The 15933-nt window shown below is 58.0% G+C and overlaps 1 protein-coding gene across 1 annotated transcript; it reads right to left on the bottom strand.

The window, feature by feature from the left end:
• Positions 1 to 1069: 1069 nt before the first annotated feature.
• Positions 1070 to 15095, bottom strand: ADCY3 (adenylate cyclase 3). The gene is made up of 20 exons (XM_057427601.1): positions 13719 to 15095; positions 9791 to 9940; positions 7245 to 7375; positions 6799 to 6910; positions 6295 to 6422; positions 5448 to 5606; positions 5210 to 5372; positions 4973 to 5131; positions 4706 to 4848; positions 4458 to 4619; positions 4291 to 4378; positions 4080 to 4196; positions 3584 to 3843; positions 3418 to 3499; positions 2892 to 3050; positions 2402 to 2548; positions 2158 to 2271; positions 1957 to 2083; positions 1606 to 1730; positions 1070 to 1343 (listed from the first exon to the last, which is right to left on the bottom strand). The coding sequence occupies exons 1-20, from the start codon at positions 14391 to 14393 to the stop codon at positions 1161 to 1163; spliced, it is 3384 nt and encodes a 1127-aa protein (XP_057283584.1). The 5' UTR covers positions 14394 to 15095; the 3' UTR covers positions 1070 to 1160.
• Between the last annotated feature and the right edge of the window lie 838 nt (positions 15096 to 15933).

Below are 15933 nucleotides of genomic sequence, written 5' to 3'. Positions count from 1 at the left end.
GGGTGCCTTCCTCTCTCCAGCATCACTCTTTGTCCCTGTGGGTGCTGTTTGCACCTGCAGCCCAGGCCCTGTGAGGACAGGGTTGTGGATGTGGATTTCCTTCTATTGCCATTCCCAATGTTGAGGTAGAGGTGCTCTGCTGCCAGAGCCACTGGAGCCCCAAGGAGGCAGAGGAGTGAATGCCACTGGTGCAAGGTGCTCAGCCTCCCCTTTGAGGATCCCTCCAAAGCCCTCAGAAAGGCAACCAACCCCTTCCCACTATATCCAAAGCTCCACAACAAAGCAGGCGCAGAATCAGGCTTTGAAATTCAACTGCTTCTATTCAAGAAACTAGCGGCATAATTACACCCTGTGTGTGCCTCCCTTCTCCCAGCCCTGGCAGCACCAGCTTTAACACACCGGTCCCCTCCTCAGCTGGTCCTTTGTCCTCTTTTCCATCAAGCAAGAGCAAAGTGACTGCAGCATCCACGGGGCAGTGTCCAAGGCAAGCGCAAACCCTGCTGCAGGGAGGGAACAGGCACAGTTAAAAATATAAATGTCAATCTGTACTCATATATATTTATATATCTGAAATACACAATATTGGTTCCTTTTTCTTCTTTCCCAAGTCAAAGGCAGCAGTGTGCTCTCCAGCTCCCCCATCTCCTAACTACCGTGGTTTGTGACGAGGATGAACTTGGTACAAACTAACAGCAAGTCCCGGATGCTCTCAGTTTGCAGCTGCCGCTCCCGGCACACAGAAGAGACGTGGTGTCTTCCCATCCGGCCCTGAGTTTGGATCTCCTCGTGCCGAGCATGTGGCAGCCAGGGCCCGTGGTGCTACTTTAATGTCATGTTGTCCCCTTGCATGGCTGGTGGTGCAGCTGCATGTCCCCAGGCCCATGCCCTCCAGGGGCTGAGAGCTGGTGTGTGCTTGCACTCGAGCGTGAGCGGCTGGAGGAGCCCGTGTCTCCCTCCTGCTCAGCTGCAGGTGCAGTAGAACAAAGCCCCACCAGGAACATCCAAGCAGGGGCTTGGAAAGGGCTGTGCCAAGGGGATGGTTTCTCAAGTTTGGTTTCAGATCCGGATGGCGGTGGGGTGGACGTGTCCAGGTCCCTCCCCGAGCCGCCCTGCTCAATGCCAGGAGGCAGTGGCTGTGATGGTGGGTAGGCACCGGACCCTCATGAACTGTCCACAACCTGATGGGGCAGGGTAACGGAGGAGCCGCTGATGAAGGAGCCCTGCTTCTCCCGGCCCTTGAGGAAGAAGGTGAGCAGCTCTCCTTTGCCCTTGACATAGATGGCTCCCCGGCGCACAAAGCGGAAGCCGTACTCCTTCAGGATGAGGTGGGTCTCCTCCACCACCTGCAGGGAAATGTTGGGAGGCTGAGAGGTCCTTGTATGGCACATGGCACAGGGAGCAGCGACCCCCAGGGCCTAGCTCCCATCCCATTGTCCTGGGGTGCCCTTTGAGCATCACCTTCCCCTGTGCCCAGCTCAGAGGAGCCAGCACTAACCCTCCCATGTGCTCCCAGCAGCACTTCTCCCCTCCCACCCACAGCCTGGGGTGTTTTGAGAGCTGCACCCCTCCATGGGTAGCCAGTTTGTCCCCTCCTCATCACTGCACCTGTATGTTCCCCATCACGCCAGTGGACTCCATCCTGCTGGCCACATTCACCGTGTTGCCCCAGATGTCGTAGTGTGGCTTGCGGGCACCAATGACACCTGCCAGCACGGCCCCCTTGTTCATGCCTGCAAAAGACAGGGAACAGAGGTTATCTCTGTGCCTGGTGACATGGATAGGACATCCTAATTGGAAGGAGGGTCTGTCCCAGGGAAGCTGTGGGGACAATGAGGCTCCCCCAGCCCTGCTGCCTTCAGCTGCTGAACTGCAGCTGCTGCCCAGTGTGCCATCACTGTTGGGGAAGGAGGGACAAGGGAGGCTGAGGTAGACCCTGCCCCATGCTACTGGACTTGCCTATACGAAGCATGAAGTTGTTGAAGGACTGGTAGTTGATGTTCATCAGTGTCACCTTCATGGCTAAGGCAAAGTCGGCCAAGTCAGCCAAGTGCTGCCAGCGCTCCTTATCTGAGAGGGTTTCCTTCTGCAAGAGCAGCATGGATCAGGCCTGCCCACCCCTTGCCCCTACTGTCCCCCATCCCCATGGGGACCCCTCACCTTGGTGCTGTAGCCATTGGCATTGGCATCAGGAGTCACTCCAGAAGCGGCCATGTAGGTGCTGCCAATGGTTTTGATTTTGGTGATGCAGCGGAACTGGGGTTCATCCAGGAGCTGAGTCATGGAGACAAGACCCTCAGGGACCCCAGGGCCAGGGCAGGTCCTTCTGCCCCTAGATGGGGCAGGAAGGGAAAGTCTAGCCAAGCCCCACACCATCCCCACGGCCGGTTCCATCCTAACTCACTGCGTCAAAGTCAGAGATGATCTCATTGAGGAACCGCAGGCACTCAATGCCCCCATTGTTGATGCTCTCCTCTGTGTAGAAGTCAGCAAAGTTGGGGAGGGAGGCGAACATGACGCCAATCTCATCGTAGGACTGGCTGTACAGCTCCTGGGTACAGGATGGGATGGTGGTTGTAGGCCAGGGACATAGAATCATAGAATGATTGGGGTTGAAAAGAACATAAGCTCATCCAGTTCCAACCCCCTGCCACAGGTAGGGACACCTCACACAAGACCATGTCGCCCAAAGCCCCATCCAACCTGGCTTTTAAAACTGCTAGGGATGGAGCATTCACCACTTCGGGCAACCAAACAAGTGCCCACACATGACACCAGCACCTCCAGCAAATCTAAACCCTCCCATGAAACCATGCATCATCTTCAACAAACCAAAGCCTATCCCATCCACTCCCAAAATGGGAGCAAATGCCCCCTCCTGGGTGCCCCCTCACCTCGTCCCGCTTCTTGGAGCCCAGGAAGTGCCGGGCCACATGCTCAGGCAGCATGTTGGTGACAAGGGCCTCATTCCAGCGCCGCATCTCATAGACCCGCTCCTTCTGGTCATGGACATCTATCTTCCAGAGGAAGAGGGTCCTGGCCAGCTTCTCCACCTGGGGGTGGGGAATCGGGCTCACCCCCACTTGCCACCCACCAATGGGTCCTTTCCAGTGCTGGGAGCATCCTGTGGGGCTGGTGTAAGCTTGGAAGAAGGCTCTGGCACAAGGTGAAGCCCTAACTGGGGAATTGAGACCTGCTCCAAGGCGCAAACAGAATCCTCGCGGGGCAAGCATGGGCCTTAGGGCCACCATATTGCTGCCCACTCCTAACCGTGGGGGTGAGATGGAAGTGATGTGGTCCTGGAGAGCCCTTAGATGGGCTTCCTCAGAGAAGAGCTGGAGATGCTGCCTTGGAGCTTACAAGCAATATGGACAGGGGCTGAGGATGAAGGCGCAGAGGGGAGGGGAACAAGTCACTCACATGGCGAGAGAAGTAGTAAAAGCTGAGCATCACGATGAAGATCATCACTGTCATGGAATACTTGGAGGGGACCAGCAAGGACCTGTGGCAGAGGTGACACAGCATGGATGTGCGGTGGGTATGGCTGTGCCCCGCAACCCGTGCCCACCCCCCTGCCACCCCTTACGTGCTTTGCTGGCCATGGCGGCGGTCGTACTGGTCAAAGATGTGCTCCCAGGCGTAGATGTTGACAGCACCGGTGGCCCCAGTGATCAGCACCATGAGGGTCAGCTTGACCATGTGGCTGACCTGCACCAGCATGATGGTGGCCACCAAGGCCAGCAGGGCAATGTAGCTGTAGTACTTGGGCTGCTCCCCGCAGCCGCCTGCCTGGGGTGGCCCTGCTGTCCCGTTGCCCATCCCGCTGTGGTCCTGCCAGCAGCTGAGCTGGGGGCATGAGGGCAGGGTGAGGAGGGGTCAAGGTGCACCTCTCCATGGGCTGCATGGCCACCCAAAGGAACAGGGTGCTTTGCAGAGCAGGAGGAGGACACCCAACCTAAATTCTCTGCCCCTACAGTGCAGCACTGCTAATTGCTTTAACTATCAACTATGCATAATTATGGACTGCTTGGATGGAGGCTGGAGCAGGCCCAGCCCTGCTGGCACCCAGGCTGGTGGCTCACCATGTCCACAATATCCGCCATGGTGACGATGATGATGGCAGCCATGGCCCAGGTGTTGCGTGCCCAGCGGGTCCTGTCGATCCAGGTGGAGAAGGCCACAAGCTTTTTGGGGAAGACCTGAGGGGAGAGGAAAGTTGCTCAGGTGGGACACAGTGATGGGATATCATAGACATCACGGTGTCCCATCACCATGAATGATATCCTGTCTCACCCGAGGAAAGATGGCAGCCAATGAGCAGAGGGTGAGGATGAGCAGCAGGATCTCCCCCACCACAAAGGTCACATAGTTGGCCACCAACCTGCCAAAAAGCCCAAGGTGGGATGGGTTTCATGCCCAGTGGTTTGAGGCCACCCATCCCCACCATCTCCCTGACATACCAGGGGTCAATGAAGACCTCCACTAAGGCGGTGAAGAAAAGGACAACACAGGAGCAGCTGAAGGCTGCCCCGCTCTGCTTCTCCTTCTCCACTGAGTAGCGTGTCTCCATCTCGGGGTCAATGAAGCGCATGGAGAGCCGGAAGGTGCTCTTCCCCTTCAGCCTGCTGGCAACAGCACCCATCAGTGCCTGCCAGCGCTGGGCTGCGCTAAGCTGCACTGGACTCTGCTGCCGGCCGGGGTGACTCACGCCTGGATGGACTCCCGCTCCAGCAAGGCTTCGTTGAGCAGCTTGTTGAGCTCCTGCTCGTTCTGCGAGGCGTCGATCACCCGCTCGGCCAGGTCCCGCAGCCGCAGCCGCCGCCGAGGGTTGGGGAAGGAGGGGTTCACTGCCTGCGCCGGCACAGCCGAGCATCAGCAAGACCATGCCAGCGTCAGTGGGATGTCCAACCACCACGGTGTGGCTAACAGCTGCCCCTGGAGCTGCTGGAATGGGGTTGCTTTACGTAGGCTGTACCTCTCCATCATCCTCTCCGCACTCCAGGGTGCCCCTCACCCTGGAGTCAGGCTCCTCAGGCTCCTCAGGGCTGATGTAGGCCAGGCTGAGGCTGCCGTTGCGCTCCTTTGTGTTGACCAATGGTGGGGAGCCGCCATGGGTTGAGGCCAATGACAGCTTCTGCAAGGTGAAGGTGGTGGGTCACAGTGGGGTGTCCCCCCTGCCGCAGCTTGCCACGGCTTTGCTGCCTCCACTCACCACTCCATTGATGCCATTGCGCAGGGGCTGCTTGGGGACCACGACGAGGTAGGTGACAATGCCCTTCTCTTTCAGGTACTCGCAGCGTGAACCGCCTTCACCCGGCTCCACCTCGAACTCACCCTTCAGGCAATCCATAGTGCTCTGCGAGATGTGCACCCTCCTGCCGGCACCGGGCGCCAGTGTCACCCATGGGTGCAGGGCACCTGGTTCCCCACCACCCTCTGCAGATGCTCACCCGGGGATGCCGCCCGCCTCCATCTTGTTGGCCACGGTGACATCAGTGGACCACACATCGTACTGCCAGCGCTTCTGCCCCAGCACCCCCCCCAGCACTGTCCCGCTGTGCACCCCCACCCGCATGTCCACCGCTGTCTTGGTCTTCTCCCGTACGTAGCTGGAGAGGGGAGACAAGGTCAATATGGGGGGGTCCCAACACATCCCCACCCCATAGCCCATCCCCATCCTGACTCCCCATCATTATTTACCACCCCTCAGTATATAATGACTTTTAGATTCATAGAATGGTTTGGGTTGGAACGGACCTTAAAGCTCATCCAGTTCCAACCCCCTGCCACAGGCAGGGTCACCTTCCACCAGACCAGGTTGCTCCAAGCCCCATCCAACCTGGCCTTGAACACTGCCAGGGATGGGGCAGCCACAGCTTCTCTGGGCAACCTGTGCCAGGGCCTCACCACCCTCACAGGGAAGAACTTCTGCCTAAGAACTCATCTCAGTCTCCCCTGTCAGGTTAAAGCCATTCCACCTCGTCCTGTCCCTGCAGGCCCTTGTCAAAAGCCCCTCTCCAGCTTTCTTGCTCCAGCTTGGGGCATCCTCATGGCCTCCTCTGAACTTGCTCCAACAGCTCCATGTCTTTCTTATGTTGGGGCCCCAGAGCTGGATGCAGGACTGCAGGGGGAGGTCTCACCAGAGCAGAGCAGAGAGGGAGAATCCCTTCCCTTGCCCTGCTGCTCACGCTGCTGGTGATGCAGCCCAGGACACGGCTGGCATTTGCAGAAGCTGCACCTGAGCAAACCAGTGCCCCCTGCCCACCCTGGCACCCACCCCAAAGAGAAAGCCCTTACGAAATGGCCTCCACCATGGCTAGCCCCATCATGATGGAGCAGACGGCATGGTCCTCCCGGTACTCGGGCAGCCCGCAGATGCAGTAGTAGCAGTCGCCCAGGATCTTGATGCGCAGCTGGTGGTACTTCTGGGGATGGGGGCGCATTGTCAGCCCCACAACCATCAGCTGAGACATCCCCAACTCCTTCACTGCCCCCATCCCTCTCCCAGGCTGTCCTTGACCCACACAGAAATCCTGCGCCCAGCAGGGACATAAATCATTGGATTTTCCATTCCCACCCCACTTCCCCCCAGGGCTCAGTGGGTCCCTGGCTGGGGGAGGCCCCCCTGCTTCCCAACTCTATTTTTACAACAGAGGGCAGGGCATCTCCAGCATCCCAGAACAGTAAAATTTTAACCTCCACATCCCCATCCTGGGATGCAGCATTCAGCTGGGGCTGGAGCAGGACAGTGGCTGAGACCTGCCCCACTCGTCAAGTGTCAGGATGGTGGGGTACACTCACAGCTGCCAGCTTGTCGAAGCGGGCGAAGAGCTCGTTGAGGAGCTTCACCAGTTCCTGGGCGCTGCAGTAGGAGGAGAGCTGGGTGAAGCCCACGATGTCTGCGAAGAGGATGCTGTGGGGAGCAATGGTGAGCAGATCAGCCCGGAGTGTGTGTCCTGGGACATCCCTTCCCTGCTATCCCTTTGCACTAGGGCACCCAAGTCAAAGAAAAGGCTGATTTGGGATGCAGCTGAAAATGATGCTCTGCAAACCAGGGCTGAAGCAAAAAGGCGCCCCAAGCCATGGTCTGGCTGGTGGCTGTCCCTTGTCACACTTTGCTTTAGCTGCAAACCACACAAATTTTTCCCCTGTTTCTAGCCAGGACAGTAAAACACACATTTTTGCAAAAAAAAATAGAAGTTTTTTTCCCCACAAGGATGGCACAGGGGGAGGCAGGACAGTCTCACCTGACGTTCTCGTGACGGTACATGTACATGGTGTTGAACTGCTGCATCTCCTTTTGGCTTGGGTCCTTCTTCATGTCCTTCAGCATCTCATCAGCCACATGCTTGGGCAGGATGGAGAGCATCAGCCGCTCCTGAGGACGGGGTAGGGGACAGAGATTGCCATGACACGAAGCCAAGCGTGTCATGGCTCAAACACACAGTGCAAATACACAGTGCCAACACACAGTACAAAGTCACAGTCCAAACACATGGTGCCAATTCCAAGCTCCTGGGCCCTCACTGCTGGGCCTGACTATTCCTGGGTGGATCCCAGAGCCCAGACAGGTCTTTAGCCGAAGCTCTCAGCCACATGTAGGGAAGAAGCCATGAGTGAATTTTGCTCCAGGCAGAAGGAGTGAGGTTGGAGCAGGGTGCCCCAGGGCACCCCAGGGCACTGGGAGCCATCAACCCAACCCCAAACCTACACATAAAGATGGAGAGAATGCACCCACAGGTGGTAGGTCCCCCTTGGTCATGCTTTCATGGTGGTGCCAACCTCTGCTTCTAGCCATTTCCTCCATGTTTCACAAGTTCTCATTGAGATTGAGAATAAACTGGCAAGTGGGAATAAATCCCAGCCAGGGGAGGATGGGAGGGTAGGAGTGCAGGGGTACTGCAGCCTGTCCCTGGAGCTGTGGGAAGGAGGGACAGTCTCACACACTTATTTGCACTCCAGCTGATGAGCTGCAAGTTTCCTTGTGCTCCCCAGATCCCTTTTGCAGGCACAATACAGAGCCCAGCCCCTCTCTGGGAGCTTGAGAATTAAAACGATTTGGGTTGGCCAAGCTTTTATCAGCCCAAATACACCTGTGACATGGGGCTGGGAGCCACCTTGGGGGCTGCACCAATGTCCACACGGTCCCTCTGAGCTGCCCCAGCTTGGGCCTGATTGGGTCAGGGCTGGTTGCAGGGACTGGGGTTAAACCACGCCAGGGAGGATTTAACAGTTTAAAAGCATGGTGAGTGCCCCATAACCAGCATAGGACTCAAGCAACTTGATCCCAGGAGGATCAAGCCCACTTGGGGAAAGGAACCCATTGCTGGCCCAGCAGCCCCAGAGCTGGAGGAGGGATAGATGAATGTGGCTGTGCGTGGGGATTCGTACTAAATGTAAGTAACTTGGTTACTGAAGTGGGTTTTCCCCCAGGACTGGGGGTGTCTGTGCGCAGCCGCAGCAGGGCTGTTGCTGGAGGAACGGCACTGTGTCCCCATCCCAGTCCCCATCCCCAGGGAGTGCAGGTGGGGAGGAGTGCAGGAGCTTCTCAGCTCCATTAACCCTTAGCTCTGCCTGTGGGGCTGTCTTTTCAGCCATCACTGGTGGCCCGGAAGGAGGAAGGATACATCTGGCAATGAGCACTGCTCCTTGCTCCATGGCCCCGCTGCCCCGAGCCACTCAGCCTCTTGCTAGCAGCCTTTCCTGCAAGATCACAGGCTATTTTTAGCTCAATTCCCTAAGGAAACAGCTTATGTGGTAATAAACCCATGTTCCTTCCTATACTCCTCCAAACCCGCAAGCTGGAGCCTCCAAAGCGCTCTCACTCTGAGCATCCCCCAGCCTCAGGATTTGCCGCCTTCTCCTAAACCTCTCCCTTTATCTAATCCCTTATTAGACATCAGAGCATCCACACAGGTTTTGCAGCAAAGAGGATGCCAGTGGCACTGGCCGGGCCCTGCCACGTGTCTCTTGTTGCCGTTGGGAGCAAATTGCTGGCAGCGGATCAACCAGATAAGAGACGGGAGATGGAGACAGAGGCCCCAGATAAGGTTCTAAAATTAGCCCAGCTCATCACTGGACGGCGGCTGGAGACAACAGAGCTTTGGAACAGCCGGCTGGCACCACACTGCCTGCTGCCCTCTGACCGCTGCTCTTGCCTGGTCACCGCAGCACAGTGCCGGCGCAGCCGTGTGCATGGGGCATCCCCCCTGGGATGAGCACAGAGCGGATGGCTGTGCTTGCTGTCAGCTCGCCCTTCCCGTCATGGTCTGCTGCAGGAGAAGCCCATGAGATGGCTGGGGGCCTGATGGGGACCTGATGTACGGTCAGCAATGGGGACCCACCATGCGATTGTGCCTGGAGATAGGGACATGCTGTGTGACTGTGCATGGGGTTGGGGACCTCTCCTGTGGTTGTGCCTGAGGACAGGGACCTGCTGTGTGGCTGTGCCCAGTGACAGGGATATGCCACATGGCCCTGCCTGGACATGAGGACCTGCTTGTCACCATGCCCAGGGATGGGGATAGCTTGGTGGTGGCTATGGCAGGAGCTGGCAGACCCTGGAAGAGGACGCTGACATGGAGAGTCCCAAAACTGGGCACAGGGTGCAAAGCTGCAAATGTATTTCCCACCATGGGTCCTCCTGTTCCCATCACCACCCACCACAGTCTCTAAGCACCATGCAGGGTGCAGTCTGAGGGTGCTTTATCCATATCTCAAAGCCACACCAGTGTCCCATCACCATCCCCTGCCCTGTCCCCATGCTGTCACCTCACGCAGCCGTGGCTCCTACCTGCTGCTGGCTCTGCTCCTCCAGGTTGAGCTTGACCTCGAGGGACTGGCGCGCTTCAAGGAAGGCTTTGCGGTGCTTGCGGTCAGCCATGTAGTAGGACATGGTGCCCACCGTGATGGCACAAAGGTAGATGGCAACGTTGGACAGGATCTTTGGGGACAGAGAAAAGGAGATGGGGGTGAGTGGAGCCAAGAGGAAGTCCGTGCATGGCCCAGGGATGGTGCTGGTATCACCGCACAGCACTGTGTGGGCAGCACAGCCTGACAGGTTAGACTGGAAAAATGCTGGAGGAGGACATAAAATACACCCTGGAGATCAATCACCAAATCCCAGCCACTGTGAACTGCTGGTGGGCTCATGGGGGACGTGACGGCGGCTCTGCAGGAGGGATCTGCAGCAAAGACCCTTCATGGATCATGCCCTGAGCATCCCTGGAGGCCGCGTGGTCCCCGTGGGCTGACGCCACTTCATTAGACCTCGCAGAGATGTTTTGGAAAAAGGCAGCAGGTTGGCAGGGACTGGGTGCAGCCCCAGGGGATGGTGCTGCTGAAGGCAGGTGGCTCTCACGTGCCACCCGCTCCTTCCACAGGAACTGCAGCCCTCTGTGCAGAAAAACTGAATGAAACCGCGGCCAAACTCTAAAATCGTGGGTTTACTGATGCTCCTGCCCCTCTGCATCCCTCCCAGTGCCCCTGAGGTTGGACCTGTCCCGTCCCACAGGCTAGGCCCCAGCTCCATGGGCTGGACCCCATCCTCCAGGCTGGACCCTGTCCCCATGGACTGGGCTCCATGTCCCTGCAGCCCAGGAAGGGACACAGCAGGTTTGGAGATGGGAGCAAAGAGTCCTTCGTGGAAAATCTGACTGATGAGGGAAAGTTGAATGTGTTTGGTTTGTTTAGTCTAGCAAGGGGATGAGGGACAGGGTGGATGTTATAACAGGCTCCAGCTATGCCAAAGTGGCAATGGGGACGTGGGCCATGGGCTGTGTCACAGCCAGCGTGGAGGAGGCAGTGGGAAGAGCACGGAGCTGCTCCTGGGCTCATTTCCACTGGGGATGTGCTGCCATGCTCCACATCCTTCTGATCCCAACTCCCCTGTACCAACCTTTTCCCATCCCTGGTCCCCCATAGCCCAGCGTGGTCAGAGGAAAGTCCTAATGTGATCCTGGTCCTCTCCTTGGAGGTTTTATCACCCAGCAGCGTTGAGCCCCGAGCAGCTCAGCCTCACCATACGGAGACAGGGAGGAGCTGCTGACCCTTTCCACACAGGGGGAAACTGAGGCACAGACAAACAGGCCACATGCAGCAGTAAATACAGTGCCTGTCACTGTGTGCTGGCTCAGCACCACACTGGGGTTAAGATGATTTGCAGCAAGGAAATATTCACTTCTCTTGGGAGGAAAAGAACATGAGGAGCAGGGGAGAGCAGCCAGGACCCTCAGCTGGTGCCTCAGGACTGGATCCTGCCCCAGATCCCGCTGCTGCAGCTGGGGATCCCTGGGAAGCCCCTGCACCCATGGCACAGCAGACTGTGAGCAAAGAGCAATCTGGAGGTGGGCACCGAAAGAAATCCCCAAACCAAGCAGACACTTGCTATTTTTAACCAGCCTCTCGGATTGTCATGACAAAGGGATGCTCTGCCCAGGCTGGATGGGCATGGAGCAGCTTGTCACTGTTCAGCACAGCTCAGCACACTGGGGCTGCCAGAAAACCTATGGATCTGCTTGCCCAGTACAGCCAAGTCCCATGCTGAGCATCTTCCGTCTGCATCCTGCAGCCATGCAATGAATGCTCAGCCCCAAAAAACCTCCACCAGCAAGTGCTCTGAAATGCAAAACACATCTCAAGACTCCAGATGCTGCAGGGAAATCCCCAACACAAAGGAGACCTCACTCCTGGCACAGCCACTGGTTATCATTTGCACTTAGTAATTTGGGGGCAGAAAGACATGCACAGGAGGGTGCAGAGCCAGTGGAACAAGCCTTATCCCTCCTTCCCATCCAACCCCATCCATGTCCCGGAGGGAAGATCCTGGTAGGATACGCAAGGGCCATCCAAACGGGGACCAGGTCATTGGCCAAGCCCAGGGATGCTTTGCAGCTGATTCGCACACAACCGTGGCAGATACAGCCTCAAACACCACCAAATCCTGACCCCTGCCATGATTCCAGTCTTTGGGCTCCTTCTCGACAGCCAGCAGCGGGACAGAAGCTGTCGGCATCTCTCATGAACCCTGCCAGGCTGTGCCGGCCCCACTCAAGCAACATCCTCTGGTTCATCCTATTAATAGCGATGCCCTCCGGGAGCTGCACCACCAGCTATAATAATAAAGCATATGATGTTTATTTCTGGACATAATGTTCCTCCTTTTGCAGCAGGCAGAGGCAGAGACATGCCGCGTTGCCAAGGTTTTACCGGCCCTGGACTCTCCGTGCCACGGCAATGATTAACAGAGCGGCTCATGCCTGCTGCCAGCCAGGGGGATGCCCACATGGCCCCTCTCCTCCTGCATCCCAGGGAGGTGGCAGCAAGAGTTTTCCTTGTATCCCAGAGAAGGAGCAAAACCTGGGAAAGCTGCTGGTGCTCTGGGATTTCTCCTGCTTGGTGCAGTGCTTCCGCCCGAGCATTACTGGGAGGGCACTCATGCTGCCGCCCCAGCACCCAGCCTAGCAAGCTCCAGGAATGGTGCCCAAAAAGCGCTTTTCTTTGCAAAGCCCTGTGTGCCACCAGATGATGTCCCATGCCAGGGGACCAGCTCCAAAACACCCACCCAGAGACAGGAAAAACCCAGTATCTTTGGGCTTCTTGGAGAACAGGCTCCATTTTCCAAATCCTCAGAGTGATCACAGGCTCAACGCTTCCCAAACCTCACAAAAAAACAAATAAATACACCCCCCTCCCCCCTTCCTATGTAGGCTGGGAAAAACTGGAGGTCTCTGAGGACCTGACCCAGAGCATTCCAAATTCCCATAGCATCCTCCCACGGAGCCCAAGCCATTAGGGGCAGAACAGATACTTCCAGTGGGATTTTCCCTGCTGCCATCAGCAGCCACTGGCACACAAGTTTTCAGCTCTGGCTTGTTTTTTTCCCCCTCCACCCCAGCTGTGGCCACGCCATGAAACCCACTGATTTAAGGAATAAAAACAATCTCTAGCTGCTCCAGGGGGATATTTCCCAAGAAATATTAAGAATACGATGGGCCAGGGATCGCTCTCCCCAGTCTGAGCCCCATGTCCCCTCCTTTACTGCATACATGAATTAGTTAGCCCATCTTTATGGCCATGTTTAGGTTTGGAGAGTCTGTTTCTCCAGCTTGGCTTGGGCAGAAAGTCACCAAAAAGCAAGCCTGGACTCTGCCACAGGCGCAGGGCTCGGTGATGGCCATTGCCCAAGAGCCACACTGGGTCCAAGTGGCTGCCCAGCTTCTTCCTCCTGCGAAAGCTCCAGTGAATGCTTGTGAGCCCGGAAGCTGAGCTCCTGCCACCTTTCTGCCAAAAATGGCCATGTGGGGACACTTTTAGCCATTTTTGCAATTCAAAGGGGAATTGGAGCAAGCAAGGCCTCCAGGCAGGGAGCCTGCACTCTACACCATGCCTCAGTTTCCCCAGCAGCCTAACTCCATGAATCCATGCACCCCGGGTGGCTCCTGGGGACGGATCTGTGCTTGCAAGGTCAGGTCTGTGGCTGTGTGCCCCAGCACAGGTGGGTGCTCCTACACACCCCAATACCCCAGATATGTTATGGGGAGTCCCCTGCTCCCAGCAAACACCACAATCAGCTTACAGGGTTTGGATCAAACCTAGTTTTAGGGTCAGGGCATAGGGACGGAGATGGACCCCACAGTAACTCATGGGAGCACCAAATGGGGACTACTTGCCCATCACCCCACCACCACAGGGAACCCCATGTCCCCTCACTGGCCCTGTACCTGTCTGAGCAGTGTGCCTTCATCCAGGGCATCCTGGTGCTGCTGGGCGACGGTGACACCGAGCACCAGCGTGTGGATGCCGCAGGAGATGGCGGTGATGAGCACGATGGGCGCCAAGCGCAGCGGCAGAGTGATGAAGAAGGAGAAGACGAAGAAAGCCTGCCAGCCCACCGTGTCGCTGGCCTCGGGCGAGCGGGAGAAGTTGAGACCCAGGTAGCAGAAGATCTGGGCCAAGATGAGGACCCAGAGGACGTAGGGCAGGAACCTGCGCGCCACCCGCTCGGGGAGCAGCCTGTACTTGCAAAGGATGAAGAGCAGCACGTGGGTGACCAGTCCGGCCACCGCTGCCAGCACTGGGGCCAGCTTGTCAGGGGCATAGACCACGGCGCACATGATGAGGACATAGCAATCGAAGAGGGCGGCAAAGACCACAAGCACCAGGAGGGTCTCATGGCGTTGGCGACGGAAATAGGTCTGGTAGAGGTTCTCCAGGGACTCGGGAGTGAAGGTGAGGCGCATGAAGCGAGGCAGGCAGAGGCAGGGTCCCGAGCTCCGCACGGTCACCTCATGGGTCCGCCCCACGCCATGCTCAGGGTCCGACGGCAGGCTCACCGAATAGTCGGCGGAGTACTCAGCCGAGCACTCGGGCTCTGAAAAAGCCCTGTTCCTGGGCATCGTGGTGCTTTCCCCTGCTCCGACCCCGCAGAAATGCCGCGGTCCCCCGCGCCCCGATGCTCAGTGGGGTAATGCCCGCAGCATCCCCGTCTCACCGGCCACCTAACAGCGAGGCCTTTCGCCTTCTCCCGCAGCCCTAACCCTCAATCCCGCTGCGAGCCGAAGAGCGGCCAACGGAGGGAAACGGGGATGAGTATAAACAACCGGCGGTGCGGTGCTAGGAGGCCGGGAGCAGAAGGAGCTTTCCTGCCCAGCTCCCTGCCAGCTTTCTCCCCAGCCCTTGCGCACTGCCAGGTTGCAACCGAAGCGACGCGGAGCGGAAAGATGTCGCGATGCCTCCCTGCTCCTCCTTCGAGGGCAACCGCTTCGGGGGGCGATCCCCGGCGCTCCTTCTGTCTTTGCCCCTTTCCGAGATCCTTCGTTCCACGGGGATGGATGGACGGATGGGTGGAGGGATGGAGAGGATGGACAGACGGAGGAACGGAGGGCCAGGGGCCGTAGCCCGGCCACCGCAGGTGCCGCCCCGCTGCCAGGAGCGATCCGATCCGATCCGCTGCGCTTCTCCTCTCCCGGCCGCAGCCGCATCCTCCGGCGGCCCCGCCGCCCGCCTCCGCCGCCCCCTACGCCCGGGGCCGCCCTGCCCCGCCGCCCGCTCGGTCTCCGCGGGGCCGGGTACGAGGCAGCGGAGGCGGCGGCGGGTGCATGGCAGCGGCTCTGGGGACGGAGGGGCCGGGCAGGGCTTCCCCGGGGCCGGGGCGGGCCCCCACCGCCGGCCGTGCCGGTACGGGTGCGCCCCGGTGCGTCTCCGCCTTCAGTAACTCTGTCGGTGCCGGCTGCGGGGTGGCCCCACTGCCGCCGGGGACCGGGAACCCAGCCTGTTCCCGGGTGGATTTGCCCCCAACGGTGTCCCTCCCTCGCTCCTGCAGCTTTGCTGCTGTCAACTCTATCCTCTTCATCACCTGCTTCCAGCAGCTTGCACGGCCACAGGGACCCACACGTCCTGAACCAACTCGCTAGGCGCCAGGCACCCCAACCCTGGGGGATGAGCAGGGTGCCAGGCTATACATCCTAAAACCTGCCAGGCTGTCTTCAGCTCGACTCTGCTTCCCCCCCACCCCGGGGTCACAGACCCCTTACAACAGCTTCTCCTCCACAGGGGAGCAGGGAAACACCAGGACTTCCCCCTGCACATCCTCCTTTGCCTACACTACCCAAATCATCCCCAAAACTGATGATACCCCCCTGAAAGCTCTTCAGAAAGCTACCCTTCTTCTTCCTCATGTTTCAGCTCTCCTCTTGCACCCTGGATCTGGAACACTGGCTGCAGTTCAGAGCTGATGGAGGTGCCCTGAATCACTCCTGTCACCATGCTGCAAGAAGTCCTCCCGGATGTACTGGAGAACCACACCTGGCCCCATCAAGCTGTGGCCACTCCACTCCCCCATGTCCTTACCCCAGCAGCTCTAACAGGAGGCCATCTTGGCTGCTTTGCCAGGGAAGTAATTGCTTCTGTGTAATTAATACAAAATGATAAGCCAAT

Source organism: Pezoporus wallicus, unplaced genomic scaffold (assembly GCF_028554395.1).
Source record: "Pezoporus wallicus isolate ANWC-B61680 ecotype Strahan unplaced genomic scaffold, APGP_CSIRO_Pwel_v1 contig_6464, whole genome shotgun sequence".
NCBI lineage: Eukaryota > Metazoa > Chordata > Aves > Psittaciformes > Psittacidae > Pezoporus > Pezoporus wallicus.
The sequence above is the reverse complement of the archived record's forward strand: the minus strand, read 5'-3'. Positions and strand labels throughout refer to the sequence as shown.

Excerpts from the sequence above, each read along its gene's own strand:
- ADCY3 (XM_057427601.1), bottom strand. The coding sequence starts at position 14,393 with ATGCCCAGGAACAGGGCTTTTTCAGAGCCCGAGTGCTCGGCTGAGTAC. Across the intron at positions 7,376-9,790 it reads AGGAGCAGAGCCAGCAGCAG|GAGCGGCTGATGCTCTCCAT; the intron begins GTAGGAGCCACG and ends CCCCGTCCTCAG. Across the intron at positions 2,084-2,157 it reads CCAATGGCTACAGCACCAAG|AAGGAAACCCTCTCAGATAA; the intron begins GTGAGGGGTCCC and ends CTGCTCTTGCAG.